Below are 22,613 nucleotides of genomic sequence, written 5' to 3' on the forward strand. Positions count from 1 at the left end.
CAAAATTGGACTTCGCGCATGGTCATCTGAAGCGGAGCCGCGGACAACATTTGCATGAAATCATCTTCAAAGATTAAATTATATTGATCGTTCTATCGATTCCAATAAAGATGTCATCAATTTTTTCAAATTTTTTATGTTGTTTTGAAAATCGAATCCTATACCTCTTAAAAAATCCACCCGTTAGTATGTCCATAAAAATATCTAAATCATAGGTAATGTCTATTAAAACAATAATTTTTGTTTCAGGTTTATAGACGTTAGAGTATGGATGATAATAGTGATATTTGTTTCACTATCCCAAAAATCTGAGGAATCATGTGAAATGTTCGCAAAAACCACAACAATCTTCAGAATGGAGAGAGTTCTATACAGATATGTCGCTTGTACCAATATGACTGTCGACAACGATCTTCGAGATGAAATTATTTCCAAACTCAATGATTCCCACCAGTACCTTGAAGTTACCAAGAGTAATATCCCAATCATTACCAAAAACATGTTTCAGACTCTCAATCTTACTCAGATCACAGTAGAGGCGAAAGTTCAAGTGGTCCAAGGAAAGGCATTCGAACGAGCCAACATCTCCAACATAATCATGGACAATAACGATATTAAAAAACTGGAAAGCGGTGCTTTCAACTCTTACAATATTTTTGTCTTGAGCTTGCGAAACAATTCACTTACCGAAATTTCTACTTCTACCTTTTCTGGTTTGGCCAATTTGAGAAAGCTCACTCTTCAGAATAATCAGATTTCCGTAATCCAACCAGGTTCTTTCAATGATCTAGAGGGCTTGAATGAATTGAACTTAGGTTTCAACAAATTGACTGTGCTACAACCTAATCTGTTCGATAAACTGCAAAATATGCAGACAATATATCTCAATAATAACCTCTTGAAACAGTTGCCCGTGGATGTTTTCTCTAAAAATGGCATCCTTCAGTACCTCAGTATTCAAAACAACCTTTTGATCCAATTGGATGCCACTGTTTTCCCACAAGCTTTATTGTATGTAAATGCAGCAGAGAATAATTTAAAATCTTTCAATATGTCCGGCTTGATAAATCTCGACAGAATAGTATTAGACTCAAATAAATTAACAACAATTGTGAACTGTCTCAACAATTTACCATCGCTGAGTTTCCTGCACCTGAACCATAACTATCTTGAAATTTCTGTTCCTACAAAATATTTTGAACACTTGTCAAAATTATCTATTTTAGAAATCGATAACAACCATTTAGTGAGAGTAGACTTTTCGATATTCAGGTACCTGATGAAGTTAGAAGGCTTATCATTGGCAGAAAATAACCTAACAAGTCTTGATGTAACCGACATAAATACTTCTATCAAACACTTAAATTTGAGTGGTAATAGTCTTGTCGGCATAAAGAATCTATGGAGATTGAGTAACTTGGATAAACTCGAACTAGGCTACAACAGTTTACAGGAAATAACTTTTGACATGTTCGCGAATATATCTCTCCTGCGACATCTATGGTTGCAGCACAACTCGATACGTGAGCTCCATTTGGGGTGTTTTAGAGATTTAAAATCACTTACTCACCTGAATCTAAGTTACAACAGTATAACCAACATAACGCCTGGCATTCTAACTGGACTCAATAGCTTGATTGAGCTAGATATCAGCCATAACAATCTAGTAATATTTGATGAGGACAGTTTCCATAACACAAGAAGTCTCCGATTCTTAAATATAGCACACAACAATCTGAGTAATGTCGACATTAGAGGAATACTGTCGCACACAATTTGGTTAAGAGAAATAAATCTCAATGGAAATAACTGGACCTGTAAAATGTTGATAGACATAGAACAAGGCAGCAAAATAATATCCTTTGTTGGTGGCAACTCATTTAATGTCAGTAACGTTTATGGGGTTCCTTGCATCCACAAACCAAGTGAAAATGAAAACGGAACAGGCAAGGAATTAGAATTTCAGCTGACGAACATTCTTGAGGTTTTGAATTCCACAATGCAATACACAAGGAGTATTCATTTCACAATGAGTGTTTTGAATTACATTATGGCTATATTTTTTTGTTTGGTTGGTCTAAAATATGTTTACGATAAATATTCGTCTACAATAGCCGCAGCACAACAATTTGTATATCGCCCAGCTGCAAACGAGCAGGAAATACAGCTTTTATGAAAATATACCTACCTGACTTTTCAAATGACAGAAAAGTTTAATAGGCGGTCTGCAGCCCACATTTTCGAAAAAACAAATGGAAATATACCTAAGTTATTTATGAATTCATCAAACTGTTTTCAATTCTTGTTTTCATATCACAACCAACAATTTGGTGTTATCTTTTTATTATATAACTGACTGAATAAATTAAAATATTGTTTCGATGTGTTTTATTTTTTACATATTTTTCATTATATTGAATCATTTCATCAAAATGTAATTAATCGTGACATACTAGTATATTTACACACGTAGGGAGAAAAGTACGGCATTCTCGCCAGCGAAATTTTGTCACCCGAGTCAAAAGCGAGGATGCCGTACTTTCCACCCGTGGTGCGTGTACGATTTTTTCCCACTGTGGAATGAAAAGTTCGATCCTTTCCTTGATTTGGCGTTTTTCAATCTCAGATTAGAAATTTAACTGACGTCACGTAATACAATTCGTCGCTAGGTTACCGAGAGGCAAAATGAGTTATGAGCTCCCGGTTAGATAACCGAGAAAGAACGAAGCACTTCTGTCCCCCACACAGGAGACGAAAAGCGATGTTTTCATCCCGCAGTGAAAAAAATGGTTTATTACGCACCTAGGGAGAAAAGTACGACATTCTCGCCGGCGAAATTTTCTCACTGCGGGATGAAAAGTTCGATCATTTTATTGATTTAGCGTTTTTCAATCACAGATTGAAAATTTAACTGTCGTCACGCATTTCAAGTTTTCATAGACAGTTTGATAAACAGTGACGGCTCGTGCATTGGAGAACAGGGTAGGCTGAAGTCATAAAGACTATATATACACAGAAAAGCCCGTCGGAGGCGCGAAAATTTTTTGGGGGTACCGCACCTATTTAAAGCAAAATACGTAATATTTGCATGAATGCAAAAAAAAAATTGTGTATTGCCGAAAATTATACGTATAAAACTGACCATTAAAAAACAAAAACAAGGAAAAAGGGTTATCTTTGAGTTATTTAATATAAATGAACTCTTCTCAGTCAATAAATAATACTTTTCTCTTCTAATATAACAGTTTTGGTAAAAATTGCTACAAATCTAATATATAAAAATGGATTTTTGTTGGTTGGTTGGTAAGTGATAAACTTCTACATCGTTCAACCGATCGTGATGAAACTTGACATGTATAAGTAATTTTTCACAGAGAAGGTTTTTAGGCTATCAATTTTTCTGTAACTCGCCACTAGATGGCGCTGTAGAACAATTTTTGAAAGTACTGTTCTATAACGCTGCGCACGCCTAAGTTCGTTGATTCTGATTCTGTCAAAACATTGGAACAGCAGCGATACAGCAACATAGTACTAGTATTTTATAAGCACAAGTACTTAATTATGCTCATCTTTGACATATCTAAAAACGATTGAAGTTGTAATGTACAGGTAATATCGATAGTTTCATCAATTTCCCATGCAAAAAAAGAAACACTTTCAATCTCATTGCCTATATTTTCCTTAATAATATATGCCACACTGTCTATAATCTCATTTTGGATGGTTTTTGAGGTGCCCGAAAAAACGCTTCCGTTTAAAAAAGTGGCAAATTGTGAATCATATTTGCACCATAACATTAAAAGTTCCTTGTCATTGCCGCGATTAATCGAATCTTCGGTTTCATCGTGGCCGCGAAAAGCTAATTCTGGGGAACTCAAATGAATCGTAATATCGATACGTCTTTTAAAATTCGACCAATTTTCCCTTACCTGATTATTAAAAGAAATTATGGGCTCTTTTTGAGCAAGCTGTTGATATATTTTGTTTGCCAAACAATTTTAATTTACAAGACGAAAATATATGCTCCTTAGATTTAAAATGTCTTTCTGTAGAACGAGGTAAATTTTTTAAATTGGAGTATCCTATTTTAGACCGCGTTTGATATTCGGTTTGTACGGAAAATAAAACACAGGGCCAACAAAAAAGTTTTTCTCGTTTAATGGAGCCGGTTAACCAATCGCATTTACTGTACCAACTAATATTAAACCCTCGATTTTGTCGATTATCTGACGCTTTAATTGAAATCAAATTTGGTTGAGGCCTTCCCAGAGTTTTAATAATGTAAAATTTATTATCATAAGATAAAGACTTAAAATTATTTGTCAGCAACCAATCGACCATATCGTCAGATTTTTTAATTTTGTCCAACTTATCCACTAAAAATGAAAAAAAAAACTTACTTAGCGAAACATGTTTCGCTAACGCAGTAGTTTCTTCAACAGTGATTTGAATACTACAAGTTGCTTCATACGCTAATATTTATATACCACAGGTAACTACAATTGAGACTACCTCCATCAAATTACCTAAACCTCTACAACTTTTATATACCTGAGATATCTATTCAATTATGATTATCTGAAGCATATATCCTCACTTCTACATCAATATAATACTTCCTCGGTTTTTTTTTAAGAAAACAAGTTCAATAATGGCGATCTATTGAAATCCAGTTGGTCATTCATTAAAATGTTTGAATTTTTAAGTTTATTAATTTTCATTGATTCCAAATGATTCTGTTTCAAACCTTTATTTTCTATGTGTAAAATTTCAAATTCTTCGCTAAATATATGATTTTCTCTAAAAGATTATTTGAATATGTTGAACTTGTTTTCTCATCTACATAGCTCATATGATGTTCCTGGATTCGATTTCTAAATGTTCTGTCATTTTGAACAATACAGTTCACTGATACGTCTACAACACAGGCCTAACAAACAAGTCTCTGAAAATTAAATTATCTATGTTCTATATGAACAATTAGTTCAGGCCAGTCTCAACTACACTGTGGGTTAATGCACTACCACCATCAGGAAACAACAACTCCCCTGGCTAATACCACGAAGGGCGTTGGATTATATCCGACAGCTGTCTGAAAGAAAATTCTTTGAGTTAATTGTAGATCAGAAGTTAATATGTAAAGTACATAATGGAAATATTGTTTCTAAGCCCATGCTTTGTTTTTAGGCAACTTAGGTGTATCACTAAATATTCTTCAACTTGCCTATCATTACTAGTCGATTCTAACCTATGGTATGATCTGGGGAAACTCAAGTAGTGTGAATAAAATATACCTATTGCATACAGAAGAAAATAATAATATGTATGACACGAGCACTTCCTTTCACTATCCCTTCATACTCATCCTTGTTTTGTACATTGTACAAAACAAGTAACATTGTTAGTTACAAGTATAACTTAGTAACATTGAAAATAAAAAAAATGTTTGGGAACAATAAAATATTTTAAGTTGATGAGAGAGTAAAATACGCCTTGGACTAGCACATATTTCTTAATTCAATGAATTATGTATTAATTTTTATTATGTTACATGGAATGTGACAGTAATGCTATTTTTCTGGTGGCAAGCAGCATCAGTAAAATAATCAGAATTACACCTAGATGTCTATACTTATACCACTGTTTATACTTATACCTACCACATGACACTGTTAACAACTTTTACAAGCATATTAGTAATAATCTTTGTTTCATAAACTACACCTTACAAATTGATCTCCACAAACTTTATTTGAGAAATATATCACAACATGTTTCTCTAACACAGTAGCTTCTTCAACACCGATTTGAAATCACTGTTCAACAGTGATTTGAAATCACTGTTGAAGAAGCTACTGCTACTGCAAAACATGCGATATATTTCTCAAATAAAGTTTGTGGAGATCAAATTATAACGTGTAGTTTATGAAATTACTATGGATCTTCATCAAGTAATTTCAAAGATTCCAGCAGCTGAAAGTGAAATCAATGAGAATGAAAACGAAGGGAATGTTCATTAATGATATAAATTTCCAACATCCTGTATTTGAGGTTGGAGAGGAGGTGACAAAGGAAAGGAGGTATTTGGGACAAGGAATAGAGTATTGTTTTTTACAGGTTTGTTTGAAACTTATTGTAGATTATTGAAATTCTGAAGTTACTTTTTGTAAGTTAGTGTGACCAGATTGTTCAATTTGCGTGATATTGTAATTCTTGAAGCTTATGAGCCGATCCTGGGGTATATTGAATATTCCCATCATTCCGATAGCGATACTGTAGTAAAAAAAACACACAACTATTGTCACATTTGGTTTATTATTTGAGTTCTTCATTTGATATATAACAAATAACTGATTACATTTATCCATTTACCTGCTTGAAAAGAGGTTCGGAAGTATCTTTGTATTTTTTCAACATATTAAATAAATGATGATATAATACGAAAAAACTAGATAGCTCATAGAAATTGTGAAACAATAAATTGTATCAAAGAACTGAAATGACATTTTTCCACACCATAACAAAAATACTGTTTCTTGATGCATGTTTTGCTAACCATGTTAGCATCATCATTCCTAAAACTAAATCTTTTAGCATCCTAAAACTTATTCGCACTTCCATTGTCTACTATATAAAATGATTTGAAATCCCTGAAACAACTAAAAAAGAAGAATTAAAAATGAATAGCTGAAAATAACAATGATATTAAGCAAAATAAACCTAAAATGAAATAATAGTGAAATAAGATACAAGTAAAATAGAACAATTGAACAAAAATAAATAAAAATGAAGAAATGAAAAAAGGAAATAAAAATAAAAAGTTGAGAGATAACAAGTCACGTTAGTTCACGACATTTCGATTGTTAGTATCTACAATCGTCTTCGGGTGATGACTGGACTGATTCCTACGAGAGATGACTATTTATAGGTCATTCGAGTACTTTCACTTATCCCCGCTTTCCATTTTTCGCTTCACTGGTTCCGTGGGAGATGACCGTTTTGGCGGGAGTTAGCAATTTTTCGTTTGATGATGGGTTTCCATATGTTGCGTATTTCTACGCTGACTTGGCTGAATACGTTGTTGGACAACAAATTTCTGAAATTTCTCCTAAACCAATGTTCCTCTCTGTGCAAGATCTCAGCTTGGGACCACTCGATGTTGTGTTGATGGGTCCAAACATGGTCTGAAACAGGTTCTAATGTTGTACTTGGAACCAATTCTTCTTATCCTTTCCGATAATCCTCTGATGTAGGGAAGTGCAAGCACTGGTTGTGACGGCTTCTCTTTCTTGCGAGGCTCCTGCTGTCTTTTAGCCAAGGTCTTTTCTACCATCGCTTTGGAGTAGCCATTCCGTTGAAGATCATTTTTGATGATGTCTAGTTCCTTCTCGAGACCTTCCTTCGTGTTACAGAGCCCGAAAGCACGGTCTATTATTTCATTTCAGGTTTATTTTGCTTAATATAATTGTTATTTTCAGCTATTCATTTTTAATTCTGTTCATGTCAGTATTCATAGATCTAAATCCATATTTTTCGATTTCTAGACTTTTCAAGGCATCTCTTGGAGGCATAAGTATTTTAATCTCCACAATTTCAACCATTTCTTACTTATTTTGTAAGGCACATTGAGCGACACTAAACTTCTTTGGTTTATGAAACTGAATAAGTGGAAAATATTTCTTTTAGTACCTAGTTGACCAACATACTTTTTATCGCAAACCTCAAAGCTTATTTTGTAAATTCCAGACTTTTTCTTTTCTGCAGTCTTGTCCTTTGAGGTACCTAACACTTGTTGAAGTGTATGAGCAGCTTTCAAAGCAACTTTCATATTTGATTTTTCCAAAATTTGAACCAATCCGTTGGTGTTTTTTGGTACATATGGAACAACTTTAAATTATGGGTTGTTTTATAAGGGTTGAGACTTTATGTAGACACTCTCCAAATTTTTGTTCACTCATCAACTATCCGTGCTAGGAATCGCACGTTGAAAAGTAAGACCTTTCAATCCTTAGCTAGCACAAATTTCGACTTCTGAGGATTATTGATTAAAGGAAAAACAGTATTTGTTAAATTTTCATTTTTGTGTTTAGTGGACACCTATTACTTTCAGCTATTACCTTCAAATATAGTAGATAAGTTGATTATGAAATGAAAATTTGAAGAGTATTTCTGTAAATTTCATTAGTTCGACTTCCATTGTATAATATGGTATAAATTGATTTGAAATCCCTGAACGAATCTGTAAAAAATTAAAAAGGTTAGCAAAAAAAATGAAATAAAATACAAGCAACACCAACGTCCCTGTCAAAGAAGCACTTCAAATCGTAAGGAGGAAGCTATCTGAAGATGGGGACCTGAAAGATAGAACAAACTTACCGATACAAGTAATCATGGAGTTACCAGGATGCTATGTACCAAACTGCTACTTCCAACTGAAGGACGAATTCTTTACGCAAGATGAAGGACTGCCAATGGAATCACCATTTTCACCGGTTATAGCCAATATATATTTGGAATGCTTTGAAACTCTGGCTATTGAAGAAGTCCACAAGAAGCCAAGAGTCTGGTTGATATACGTGGACAGCATCTTCATAATATGGAACCATGGGAATGCAGAACAAGACACCTTCCTGAAGCACATTACAACGTAAGTCCTTCCATCAATTTCATAATGGAGAAGGAAGTCCACAACGAATTACTATTCTTAGAGGTCTTGGTGAAGAGAACCGACACTAAATGTGAAAAATCTGTATCTCGAAAACCCACTCACACAGGACAGTATCTGAACCAGGAATCCAACCACCATCAATCAACTAAGAGAGGAATCATCAAGACTCTACTTGACCGTGCTTTCGGGCTCGGTAAAATAAAGGAAGGTCTCGAAAAGGAACTAGGCATCATTAACCCATTAGTTCCCAACGTTGCGCATACGAAACATTTTTCAATCTATTTTTTCGTGAATACGTCTTTAGTTTTTTGAATTTTCACCCATTGTATGTTATTAAAGGCATATTTATTGATAATTTGGCAAGAAAATTCAGTGATTTATTGAGAAATCGTATTTTTGGTAAACTTTTCAAAAGTACTCAAATATAATTTTCAATCCGTCCCTGTTTGACTGTCCCAGAAATAATAGACAGAAAGGAAATATATACGATAGTTCGCGAAAATAACTTTACATAGTCTCAGTACAGAATATCACACCGTCCCATATGTTGAAAATTCATCAGTTTTTGTATGATATGCTATTTTGATTATTGTTGCGTTTACGCAACTTTGGCATTACTAATTATTAGAATTCGGAAAAGTTCGGAGAGGTGAGACACGTGGCGATCGTGATGATATGGTTCCACAACCTGTTGATTCCTGTGTAGTTGGAATTGTTAGGCCGTGAAGTTGTGCTCGTTCGTATTACTCGATTGAATAATTGATATTATTGGTTAGTAAACTGTTTATTTCGAAAACATCTTGTGATTCATACAATTCAAGTGAGTAATTTCATCTATTGCAATGTGTGAATTGCATAATATTCTATATAATCTATATTATGTATGGTTTCATTCTTATTGGTTTGATTCAGGTTATGCCTTGGGAAAACAGAAGGCCGTTATCTACTGCAGAAATGATGGCATTATTAGAAGAGGACGATGAATTACAACAAGCTGACGGTATTGACGCCGTATATATACCACCACCGGTTGATGAACTGACAGACGAGGAGGAGATCGATGAAGGTATAACTGAGACTGAACTGGATATTCCAGACGTCGCTGGGACTTACGAAATCCACGCAAATTATCCTGATGAATCTCAAGGAGTTGATGAACAACCTATCCCATCAACTTCAAAAATAGGAAAGAGTTCTTCCAAAACGAACAAAAATAAAACGAAGAAAGAAAAGGCGAAGAAAGCTATTCCAAAATGGAAGAAAGAACATCCTACATATACAACTGCACCACAAGAGGAAGAACGTATTAGACTAGAGGAAATAGAAAGTAAAATTGGTGGAAAGTCTCCTTACGAAGTTTTCTCTTTGTACTTCACTGATGAAATCTGGGATAAAATCGTTCATTTTTCAAAAAAATATGCGAATGATCATAATCGACATTCCTTTGAACTAAGCAGGGCAAGTCTGAAGCGCTTTTGTGGTATATTGTTCTTTTCTGGCTACCATACCTTACCAGCTACAAAAATGTATTGGTCAAAGGACGAAGACAAAGGTATACCGCTAGTGAGAGGTTGTATGAGCAGGAACAGATTTGATGCCATCAAACGAAATATACATTTATCAGATAATGATCAACTGAATACAGATGATAGATTTTCGAAACTGAGACCCATTTTTGATATGATGAACGAAAGAAACATGCAATTCGGAATTTTTTTCCATAATTTGTCTATTGATGAGGAGATGGTGCCATACTTTGGTCGACATAGTTGTAAAATGTTTATAAAAGGCAAGCCAATTAGGTTTGGATTCAAATTGTGGTGTCTGTGTAGTTCTAATGGATATTTGTATAAATTCATTCCATACGGTGGGAGAAGCAATGATGATAGAAACGAGTTAGGGTTAGGAGAAAGGGTTGTCCTGGATCTTTTGTCCGCTGTACCTCAGCCATCTAAACATCGTGTATTTTTTGACAACTTTTTTTCTTCTTTCACATATAGTCAGTGGGCATACTTGAAGACTGGCTACCTACCTACTGTGTAGGTAGATAAGACTGGCCTGAACGAATTGTTCTTAGATAATTTGATTTATAGCCAGTCTTCAAGTATGCCCACTGACTATATGTGAAAGTTTTCTTTCCTTATACGAGGAATTGGGCAAATTTCGGATATGCAGTTGGTTACCTCGTTCACAGACAGATGGGGCGACGACAAACCTGTTGTTTGTTGTATGCTTCAGCTTAGTCCGAGGAATGATACTCTGACGGAATTCGATTTTCAATTATCGGAAATAATCGACTTTATGTTGATGATATACACTACCTTGCACTGACGAGTGGCCAAACACCCCGAAACCGGTCTGCAAGTGTGTTTCAATAATTGAAAATCTATTACGACAGTTGTATCGCCAACAGCATATGCAGGAATAACTTCTGTGAAGAATCCTGCACTGACACCTGTCGGATATAATTCAACGCCCTTCGTGGTATTAGCCAGGGGAGTAGTTGTTTTCTGATAGGTGTCAGTCCATTAACCTACTGTGTAGGTAGATAAGACTGGCCTGAACGAATTGTTCTTAGATAATTTGTTTTTTTTTCTTCTTATAAACTGTTCTGTTCATTGAGGGAAAAAGGTTTTTATGCAACCGGAACAATTCGTGAAAACCGAACATGTAATAATACACTGGAAACTGTGAAAGTCATAAAGAAGAAAGACAGGGGTTTCTATGACTTTTCATTTGATAAGGATCAGGAAATTCTTCTAGTCAGATGGAATGATAACTCTGTTGTAACAATGGCAAGTAATACTTGCAGCATTGAACCCCTTGTAGCTGCAAAACGATACGATAGGAAAGAAAAAAAGAAAATTGCGATTCCTCAGCCAAAACTTATTGCCGATTACAACCAGTTCATGGGAGGAGTTGATCTCCACGATAACGGCATTTCAAACTACAGGATTCATGTAAAGGGGAAAAAATGGTGGTGGCCGCTTTTCATAAATTTGATGGATAGTGTTATTGTAAATTCCTGGAAAGTATATAATATAGCAAATAAACAGAAAATCTCACAGTTAGAGTTCAAATCGTATGTTGCGGCCAGTCTGATGAAAGCAAAGGAAACTTGTAGTCAAGGGAATGAGGAAATTGTAGGACATACTGATTCTGTGAACCCAAACTGTGGAAGACCATCCAAAAATGCATTACCTTCCACTTTGCGCTTTGACAATGTTGGTCATATCATAGTTGAACAGGAAAATAAGGCCAGGAGAAGATGCCGACAATGTAAGCGCAATACCATATATATGTGTACGAAATGTCAGGTACATCTCCATCCTGACTTCTTCCAACAATTTCACAAAGCTTGATCAACTTTATGTATCCTACAAATCCCAAAGTTGCGTTAACGCAACATTTTGCTGCACCTAGTGTGAAGAAAAAAAAATGTTTTTTTGTTATAACTGGCTATTCGAATTCATTTTTATCCATAATAAATAGTTCAATCATCCAAATAGTTCTTATTATTATCTTTGGGAATTAATGGGTTAAAAATGACCTTCAACCGAATAGTTACCCCAAAGTGATGGTAGAACAGGCTTTAGCTAGAAGACAGCAAGAGCTCCACAGGGAAGAGAAGCCGCCACAACCAGTGCTTGTACTTCCCTACATCAGAGAATTTTCGTAAAGGATAAGAAGGATTGGGTCCAAATATAACATCAGAACCTGTTTCAGATCTGTTTCACTATCCGTAGCAGCCTCACGAAAACTAGGCCACCAAACGCAAACTGCGATTCCAAGAATTGCATTTACCGGATACCCTGCAAGTGCAGAGAATCATACATCGGTGAAACTAAGAGGCCATTGAAAGTTTGCTATGCCGAGCACAAGAAACACACACAGCGAGGAGAAACAAGCAAATCAGGAATAGCGGAGCATGTTTGGACTCATCAACATAACAAGTGGGCTCAAGCTGAAATCATCCACAAGGAGGAACACTGGTTTAGGAGAAAATTCAAAGAAGCCACTTATATATTGTCCAAAAACGCATTTAGCCAAGCTAGCGTAGAGATACGCAACATATGGAAACCTCTAATCAAGCGGAACACGACCAACTCCCGCCAAACAGTCAGTTTCCGCTAAAACCGATGAAGCGAAGAGAGGGAAAGAGGGGATATGTGAAAGCACTCGAATGACCTATAAATAGTCAGATCTCTGAGGAATAAGTCCAGTTATCACCCGAAGACGATTGTGGATACTAACAATCGAAATGTTGTGAAGTAACTTGGTTTGAAATCTTTTAATTTTCAATTTTCATTTTTTGTATTTTTGTAAATCATTTTTTAATTTCATCTCATGTTAATAGTTCCATTTTTTTATTTTTTGGTTGTTGTTTGTATTTATTTCATTGTAATTTCGTTTTTTTGCCTAATGTACTTAATTGTTATTTTTCAGCTAACCTTTTTATTTTTTACAGATTTTTTCAGGGATTTCAAATAAATTTCAAATCAATTAGAGAATGGAAGTTCGAAGTAATGAAATGCACCATGAAACATTGTTAACCACCTTCAAACAAACATTTCTGTAAATCTCCAACATTTCAGAAAGATAAAGACACAAAATTCATAGTTTCTCCATATGAACCAAAGTACATCAAACCAAGCAGGCTATAATACGTGTTACGTATATTTAAAGGGTAAGATCTCGTTAGTCCTTAGCTCGCACAAGTTTCGACTTTTGAGGGTTGCCGTTTGTAGGGGTGCGACAGCTGGTTAATGGAAAAACAGATTTTAAACCGATAGACAGATTTGATTTCCTAAACAAGAGAGGTCTAGTGTCTCTCAACATGCCTCAGAGAATGAATTAGGAATGCTTGAAATTTTTGAAACCAGTACATGATAATAGGTTTTAAGATTGCCTTTATAAATTTAGAAATAGAAAAATGAAATCTATGAACAATGACAAAAGTCCCATTCCAAACAACTCTTTGGGTGCTCTTTTACATAATAATTATTATAATACATGCTGATACAATTGTACTCGGGTGTTTTCCTTCAACGATTTCAAATATTGCTGGCAAAGAATATTGACCACATTGAGTGTGTCTGTGATAACTTGGTTATTGAAATACCCGTCGAATCAGTATTTTCATTCTGGTGTGGGAAAAGTGTACTCAATGAATTCAGAGGTTCTGACTCTACCTATCACTTTAAGGTTACCTTTTCGGAAAATATACACTTTCATGTTGAAACTTTAAAACTTCATTGCCGTAACTAGTCCACTCAGGCAGAAGGTACCTCGCAAACACTTCCAAGCATTTAGGAAATTCAGGTAAATACTCTTTCAGTAGTTCAACTAATGGAGGTTTATGAGAATGTAATGCACTAGGAATGCTAATAACTAATTTTCCATCTTGGGGTAAAGGCAAAACACGTTTTCTACAGCCAAACACAATTTTTTCATAGGGTTGCTTACCAGGGGGATCTGAAAAATCACAGACTGGCTCACCTGAGGTTGTTACTTTCAGCCAGTACCAAACACCTAAAAATTCCACATTCCACTTTGGAAAAATCTTTGTCACTAAGTGATTGAAATTTTGTTCAGAATTTGTACACCACACAACTACCAAACCATCTTTCTCCAATAGCTTTTCCACTGGGAGACTTCTCAAGTCATCGTTAAACATCATGTCGTAACCATCACCAGTGGCTTTTCTCTTTCGACGAATGTACTTGTTCCACCAAGGGGGATCCAGGAGTATGAGGTCAAAAGTTTGATGTTCCAAGTGTGTAGTGATTTCTATTATATTTTTTGCATAAAATGTTGAATTTTGTGGAAAAAGATAAAGCCCTTTATTAATATCTTTCACAACAGGGGGGCCACAGTTTGATCCAAATGCATTTTGCACCATTTCTTTTCGGGTTTCATTATAAATTGTTTGAGCAGTTCTTAAAGCTGACTCATTAATTTCTTCTGAACTCTCTAGACTATTTTTGAAAATTCCTTCAGATTGGGCTATACTCATAAAATGCTTCAATTTCATTTTCACCATAGTTTGTTCCCGTATCTGACTTTCATATCTACTCTCAGGTTCATTGTTTGGCCCACTACTTGAATCTTTCAGCTTTTTTTGTTTATATTGATGAAATATATAGAATAAGTTTGGATTTATACATTTATGAAGAGAATTGTAGACAGAATTAACAAATTTCTCATGGGAAATGTAAATTGCGAACTCATTTTCATAAATTCTACTCATTTCTTACACTTTTCTCTCCAGCGATAAAAAAATGTATACACAAAAGTATTTGACAGAAATTGTAAGTTTCGATTACCTCTCACACAATCGCAGTATGCAGCATTTTGCATTACGAGATAGTTCGCGTCTTCTTTTCTTCTTCTTTTTCCATTAATGGCTTCAGCTGCCAGGGCTATCCAGCCAGGAGTTCCAGGATCATGTTGCTACTACAGGTGGAGCCCACACTGAAGTGGATCACAAACTACTAGTAGGTGGTTTGTGAAGTGGATCTGAGTTGGACCCAAACCCCACCTGGTTTTGCGCTAAAACAAAGTTCGACTGTAATTTGAAGAAGTCAGTTAACAAGCAATGTCCGCCTGCACTAGAGTGTAAGCACTAATCTGAGGTGATGCACTACGGTTACGTGTATGGACACTACGATCAGGTCATGATTGGCGAAGCACTGCCTGTGCACAAGTATTTGGTCTGTCTTGATCACTACAGCTTTATATTGGATGCAATCAGGAATTTGGATATGGTTTGTATGTTAGATGGTGATATATGTTTGAAAAAGATATCGTGGAAGGTAAGAGGCTGAATTGTTGAAGGAGGGATGCTAAGAGAAGCATGAAGTATTTGTATATTATGAGAAGTATTAGGGCAGGCAAAGAATATATGTAGGAGAGTCTGTATTTCCCCACATTCGCAGCGGTCGTCATCAACTATCTTAATTTTGTGGAGATGCGCTTTATTGAGGGAATGAGTGCTCCTAATTCTGAACATATTGACGATTTCTTTACGAGAACAAAAGTAGCCAGATCCTTGAACCATGGAGTTTTGTAAGGTTGTGGTACGGAGGAAAAGTAAAGTTTGGCTTTGAATTGTCCGTCCCCGCTATATTGATTGGTCCAGTCTATGCAAATATTATGTTTCAATAATGCTTGAAACTCTCTATAGTCTGCTTGAGGATGATTAGAGAGTGGATGCTTTCTTCCAATATTGGCTAAAGTATCGGCTGTATCATTACCCTTGATGTTGGAATGACTAGGAATCCATGCCAAATGTATGCTGAATCCCTTTGCGATGGCTCTGTATATCAGTTGTCTGGTACGTAATGAGAGGTAATCACTGTTTGCAGATATAGTTGACCGGGAAATTTTTGCCAGGGCGCTTTTTGAGTCGCTAAAGATAACTGAATGTTTGATATCGTTGTCTACAATATATTGTACTGCTTCTTGGATGGCTGTTATTTCAGCTGAGCATATTGAAAAGAAAGAGGGTAATCGTCCAGAATGGTTTAGGTTGTGTGAAAAAACTCCAATGCCAACATTACCGCGTTCATCTTTAGATCCATCGGTGAAAAAATATGTGTGATTGGCAAATTGTTGCTGGGCGAGTCTGAGAAAATCCTGGTTAAAAGCGCCTTCAACATTACCAAAACCTGTTACTTCAAATGAGGACAATACTGTTAACGTTTTGGCATATTTTATGCATATCCAGAAGCTTCCATTCGCAGTGCAGAAAAAGATTTAGGTGTATCACATGCTTCAGTACAACGAATTTTGAAAAATCACAGAATGCATCCGTATAAATTTACCAAAGTTCAAGCTCTAAAAGCAGAAGACTTCGAACGTAGAATGCATTTTTGTGAATCCTTTTTGATTCATACACAGGAAGATCAGGAATTTTTGTCAAAAATAATTTGGAGCGACGAATCAAAATATACGAGGGATGGTATTTTCAATAGAAGGAATAAACATTTTTGGGCTGATCATAATCCTCATGTTACAAAAGGAATGGGGTTTCAAGAAAAATTTGACCTGAATGTTTTCTGTATTCTAAAGAACAATAAAATTAGCTTTTTTATTTATAAAGACACACTGAATGCAGAGAGATATCTCCAAATATTAAGGACGACTGTAACCGATTTTCTTGAAAATTTGCCTTTAGAGGAATATAGGAATTCGTGGTTTCAACTGGACGGAGCGCCAGCTCATTCCTCCCAGGAAGTTTCCAGGAAACTTGACGAACTCTTCGACGATCGTTGGTTTAGGCGTTTAGGGCCGTGGGATTGGCCACCGAGATCACCCGATCTCACGCCACTTGACCTTTTTTATGAGGTGTTTTAAAAGAAAGGGTATACAGTACTCCAGTGCCTACCAAAGAAGAATTGCGACGGCGAATAGTGCGGAGTATTGAAAATCTGGATCCCCAGGAAATTGAAAAAGCAACCACAAGTCGCGTACAAGAAAACATTTTAAAGTGTTTAGAATGTAATGGACAACATTTTCAGCATTTATTGTTAGAATGTGATATTTTGTTTACAATTTTGTTATTTTGAATCATCCTATTCTGTTATTGTCTGTACTTTCACATGTTTTAGCCCACAAAATATTACTTTTCACCTAGAAATGACTGATTTTTGGTACAGTTGTTCCCTGGAAACTTTGAGCCATAGTTAAGGAAATTATTTTTTTATTCTTACAAACTTCCTCTCGTTCATTGGTGTTAATTCAGGATACATTTGGTTGAATTTTTTACACGTTCTGACAATGATTTGATCACTTTGTTATAATAAATAATTTTATAAGAACTTCGTTTGAATAATCGATATTTGCATTCATTTTGGAAGATGATTCGAAACACCGTCGATAACTCTTTGTAAATTACTTATAAAAGTAACCGAACTGATATAAGCTTGATAATTCCACTGCTACCTGAGTCCAAATTCAAAAAAAAAAGAAATTATGTTTCTAGAAGAAGCGACTTTATTGAGAAAACTTGACGATTTAGCTATAGGGACATGATATATCATCTTGAAGCATTTTTCACCATCTTTCAATTCACCGAGTAATATACAGGGGATTTCATTTGAAAAAATGAACTTTTGACTACTTCTATGCACAATGGAAATAATAGTAATTTTAGCACACCCTGTATGATATGGAGTCGATTTCTTGGTGTTATTTGAATATTTCGAATTTGTCCAAACTATCATCAAAATATCAACTTTTCATGAATTGAGAGTATTGATGTACTTAATTTCAATTAAGGCTATGTTTTGGACCATATTTAGCACAATTTATTTTTTATCTCGAAAACAGATAGAGATAGGTATAGAACATTATTAATAAAAAAGTATTAAAATACCAGGTCGATTCCAAAAATGTATTAATATACGGGGTGTTCCATTTAAAAAAATAAAGTTGCTAGCACTTTTTGATGGAAGTGGCAACACCGCAATGCTGAAAATATTTTAGATCGATAGAACAGGTAAGGGAATGTGAGAGGTGGAATTTTCAGAAAAATCATGCTTTGCATTTTCCAGGAACGTCTAACCTACCATCGACCGTGAGTCACGCTATATAGTAGGATCAAAGTAGAAGGAGCGGCCCCCTGTCACGTCCGACATAGATACCTCATTAGATTTATTCCCTCATTTTGTGCTTTTGCATTAGTTCGCGTCATTTTACACTCATTGATTTTTCTGCTTCAGCAACCAAGGTACCAAGCCTACCTGGCCAGTTGGTAACGAATGTCATTCATAAAACCAAGTGTGGTCATATTTAAGTGAGCCTGGGACCCATCCACATTTGGGTAAAATTAGAAGTCTCACTTCTCCTTAAAAAAACACGGGTTGCCTCCTTTTCGTGAGAGAGGATAAAAATAACACATATATTATCGAACTGACTACCTCGTCGAATCCGTCAACATTTACCCTAGTTACTGGCGTAGTATATTACATTGAATTACACGGAAGAAAAAATACTTCCCGAACTACTTTTACATGAACATTGAATTATACACAAAACAGTTGTTCCTATTCAATTTGTATTCCAAACATTTGTTATGAAGTTTATTGCACTTGTTTGGAAATGTTTTTGTATGATGAAACTGCAGTAACATTAGTTATAAATACAAGTGGTATGAAAACATAAGAAGTTTAATTTTTAATTTTCAAGAATTATAAAAACGTAATAGATTGTACTTTGGCGTAAAACGTATTGAAAATAAAAACGGAAGTGACTATCCCGTTGTAAAGCTACTTTAATGCACCTCTCTTTCCCTTTTGCCCAGGAAAAGTGAATTTAGTAAAACATTTTTTTTATTGTTCTTGGCCATTGCCCATGTTTTGTCCATTTTCGAGCACAGAACATATGCACGTTTTTATCGACCTCTTTTGGGTATTTTCACCTTCCACAATATTAACGTCTTCATAAATGGACAAAATATTTAAATATATATGCAGTCATTCCTTTGTTGATTATATATTTCTCAACTCCTTCAATAGATGTCAAAGGAGTTGAGAAATAAATGATCAGCATATATATTTGAATTTTTCGTTCATTTCTGAAGATGGAGGCAGATTTTGACCCCCGAAACGTTAAGATTATGGAAGTTGAAAATATTCAAAAAAGGTCGATAAAAACTGATTTTTCTCCACAAAATATAACTTTCGTTAAATATCTGCACTTTGTATTCACAACATATAAGTTTGCGAGTTTTCTCAATTCTGCAGGCAAGGTCCCAAGAGTATGAAATGAAAATAAAATTAAAAGATGTCAATAATCTTATTCCAGATCTGTCATTTTCGCCAAAGGTTATTTGTTCTATCCTCAGAATAATTTTTGTTACTCTGAGCTGAGGTATTCTCGGTCTGATGTTCTATCCCTCTGCTGAATAATAACACATCGAGCAGAGATAGCGAATATTATTTTTGTTTAGATTATTCAATCTGGGTTCTAACAACACGACCAACACGACTGATGTCTATGTCAGACTTTTTGTGCAGTGCAGTATAGAAATCTTTGATAATTGGCTTTTTATGTTTTCATATCATAATAGATGGTGTTGGTAAACAAACTGATGACTGTCAAAGTTTGAACGCGAAAATCAATGAAAATATTGTTTAAATTATTGAACTAATCAATCATCGCTAACGTGTTCTCCAGTTCCTCTGAAGGTCGAAGATATTAGATCTTTTCCTTATCTCCATTAACAGATTCATTATTATGATTAGGATGAGAATTTTTAATTGAAATATGTTCAAGAGACTGAAGATTCCTCTTATTCTTCACCGTTATTCCCTTAGATATCTCGATGGGGATTAATCACATATTCACTTGGTAATAAAGTATCCTTCTAATTCAAATTCATGTGGATGATATTTTTGCTGTAATTTCCAGGTATCAACAAAAAATTGGCACATATGATAAACAAAAGTGGGAAACCAGAATAGAGCAAAGGGAGCAGCTGAAATATGGTCTGAATCACATTAAAACTAGAAGTGCTAAGCCTAATAATGATCTGATTGATCTTGATTTGGTGAGGGGTAAGTAGGCATCTTTCTATTTTTAATTAGCTGGTGTATAGGAAGTTTCTATTAGTAAATATTGTTCTATTATTTATTTATTTAAAAGCAGATGGAGAATCCTATTAAATTGATTGTGGAAGTATGATTATTTATTAAAGTAAATAGTAAAAACAAGAAATAATTGATCACACACTAGTGGTGTCGTAAATGAGAATATTTTTGGTTTGAAGGAGACATTGCTAATACTAATGAATTGGTCTCAATTCTTAACTTTTTTTAAAATCCAATGGCATATTGCTAAATAATTAATATACTACAACTCTGTGAATATGCAATGTAAAGTCAAGAGGGATGTGATATTCCATATAGTTGCTCTTCTATATAATCTCCTACAAAAAAACAAGCAGTAACAAAATTCACAAAATATATGTAGGAATTAGATATTTGTACTAAAAATGATATAGAGACTTTTTCTATATTCTAATATGAACTTTATTTTTTTAACAGCTGATTTTTTTAAATAATAAAATTATGCCTAGTAACAAAAATGTTAAGTGAAATATGTCCCCAAATATAGTAAAGGTAAATTGACATAAAAGTACAAAATAACTTCAATTCTAACATCTCCCCGACCAAAAAGTATAGTATTACTACATTTCATAGGGCTGGGGAAACTTCACAACTCGTTCACATCGAGTACGTTGATTTTCTTGTGAATCCTCTTTATTCTCAGTCATATTTTTTTCTTCTTCATATATTCTCTCTTCTATGAATAGAATTGTTCTTCACAGGGTTCTTGAAAAATTTCTTGGATTGTTTATCAATTATATTGGAATACCTAAATTGTTGACAGTCCTCTTCTTGTTTAACTTCTCTCCTTGAGTTAATCACTCTTGCTATTCTTGGTTGTCCTTTCCTTGATGAATTTCTAGAATATTTCGATAAGGCCAGTCCAGTCTCTTCTTATTGTCCTATACAACATAATAAACAATATTGGCAACATTCAAGCATCCAATTTTTTGTTTGTTAATGCAGTTGACCAGTTGTGCTAAATACTCTTTGCTGAATCGAGTACGTAATTTGTCTCAGAGATTTTGTAAATATCTGAATCTTTTCACTAAATGATTCCTATCAATTTGATCAACATCGGGAGTTTCACTGTTTGAGATATCTGAAATCAAAGGGATAATGCCAAAAGGTCATTCGAGTTTTCATAAATATATGTAAGAGGATGGTCGTTGATAATACTCTTGCATTCACATTTTACAAGTTGTTTACAGGTGATTCTGTTTCCATGGACTGTAGTGGGTACTGGAATTTGTCGTCCTCGTCAATTTCATCTCCATGAATCTTTATAAACTGACACACCTAGCCAGTTTATAACATTTCCGTCAAATTTTTTCTGTTCTGATTTGGGAAAATTTAATTTTCTCTACGTCTTCTCGCTGGTTGTGCTGGTATTGTCGTAAAGTATAACTTCCTTCTTCATCGAAGCTTCTCATTTTGCTTTATATTTTATATAATCTCTTCTGAAATATCGCACCTTGGTATATTCTGTTGCAAAAACCCCTTCATCAGCATTTGTTGAGAAAACTAATTCCTCAGTGTTTTCATCAATTCTAAATAGTCTTTAAGTTACAACTTCCCGTTCTTGTAACAAGTCGTAAACGGTAGTATGAACATGTTTTTCTGAAGTAGCTTTATCAATTTCTTCACAAAGTTGCAAAAAAAATGGTGTCCCAGTTTATTAACGTTTTCCATATCATGTCCTGTCACAATCGTCAAAATGTAAGAATCAGATATTTGTATTAAAAGTGATATGGAGACTTTCTTAATTTTATTAAACTAATTTTTTTCACAGCTGAATTGTTTTTTTTTTAGACAAATTATACCCAATAACAAAAATATGAAGTGCAATAAATCGTAAAATGAAATAAAGGCAAATGAACAGAAAAGTAAAAACAAATTTCAATTCTAACAAAATATATCAATTTTTCAACAACCAAAAACCACAAAATAATGCAATATAAACATAAATATTTACAACCATCGCTTTCAATGATTATAAATAGGACTTGACATGTTTTCTAACTGAATTGTTGGATTCAGTAGGTTATACGAGTATATTATGGCTGTGGGGAGAATTATAAATATGGGTGGTAGTTGTAATTGGGCAGAGCGTAGAGCAGAAATCAGGCGATTTTGTTGACCCATCATGGACATCTGAACCTCTAGTCAATTTATTTAACAAATACCAAAAAATCACAAATTTTTTTATTTTAAAGATTGACATTGATAGATGAAGTTGAGATAATCTATTCTGGCTTCTGTATATGTTTATTACAACTGTCAATATATTTTGTTAGTGTAAAATAACATAATGTCATTCCATAATTGCTATG

At 34.6% G+C, this 22,613-nt stretch overlaps 3 protein-coding genes across 7 annotated transcripts in view; 2 read left to right on the plus strand and 1 right to left on the minus strand.

Moving 5' to 3' along the window:
- LOC111506985 (uncharacterized) overlaps positions 1-2,378 on the plus strand; it is a 17,580-nt gene extending 15,202 nt beyond the window's left edge. The window contains exon 2 of the mRNA XM_023162204.2: positions 250-2,378. Coding sequence (XP_023017972.2) covers positions 250-2,176 — 1,927 coding nt within the window. The 3' untranslated portion in view covers positions 2,177-2,378. The remainder of the gene's footprint in view (positions 1-249) is intronic.
- Mettl4 (Methyltransferase like 4) lies at positions 1,476-15,032 on the minus strand. 5 transcript variants are annotated; one of them, XR_012464621.1, is made up of 2 exons: positions 8,377-15,032; positions 1,476-5,092 (listed from the first exon to the last, which is right to left on the minus strand). XR_012464621.1 is itself a non-coding variant. In XM_023162224.2 (2 exons), the coding sequence occupies exons 1-2, from the start codon at positions 14,916-14,918 to the stop codon at positions 5,076-5,078; spliced, it is 768 nt and encodes a 255-aa protein (XP_023017992.2). In that variant the 5' UTR covers positions 14,919-15,030; the 3' UTR covers positions 1,476-5,075. The 5 variants fall into 5 exon arrangements, 4 of the variants coding, with proteins under 4 accessions (XP_023017992.2, XP_074027737.1, XP_074027738.1 ...); XM_023162224.2 differs by having other exon boundaries at positions 14,168-15,030; XM_074171636.1 differs by having other exon boundaries at positions 14,135-15,030.
- Positions 15,033-19,550: 4,518 nt separating this feature from the next.
- The window catches only part of phtf (putative homeodomain transcription factor), a 51,365-nt gene continuing 48,302 nt past the window's right edge, over positions 19,551-22,613 (plus strand). Inside the window, exons 1-2 of the mRNA XM_023162236.2 lie at positions 19,551-20,023; positions 20,084-20,229. Of these exons, the coding sequence (XP_023018004.2) occupies positions 19,998-20,023; positions 20,084-20,229 (172 nt within the window). The 5' untranslated portion in view covers positions 19,551-19,997. The remainder of the gene's footprint in view (positions 20,024-20,083; positions 20,230-22,613) is intronic.

This window comes from Leptinotarsa decemlineata, unplaced genomic scaffold (genome assembly GCF_025532065.1).
Source record: "Leptinotarsa decemlineata unplaced genomic scaffold, Ldec_3_MD MMD2_tig00000026_RagTag_RagTag, whole genome shotgun sequence".
NCBI classification, from domain to species: Eukaryota; Metazoa; Arthropoda; class Insecta; order Coleoptera; family Chrysomelidae; genus Leptinotarsa; species Leptinotarsa decemlineata.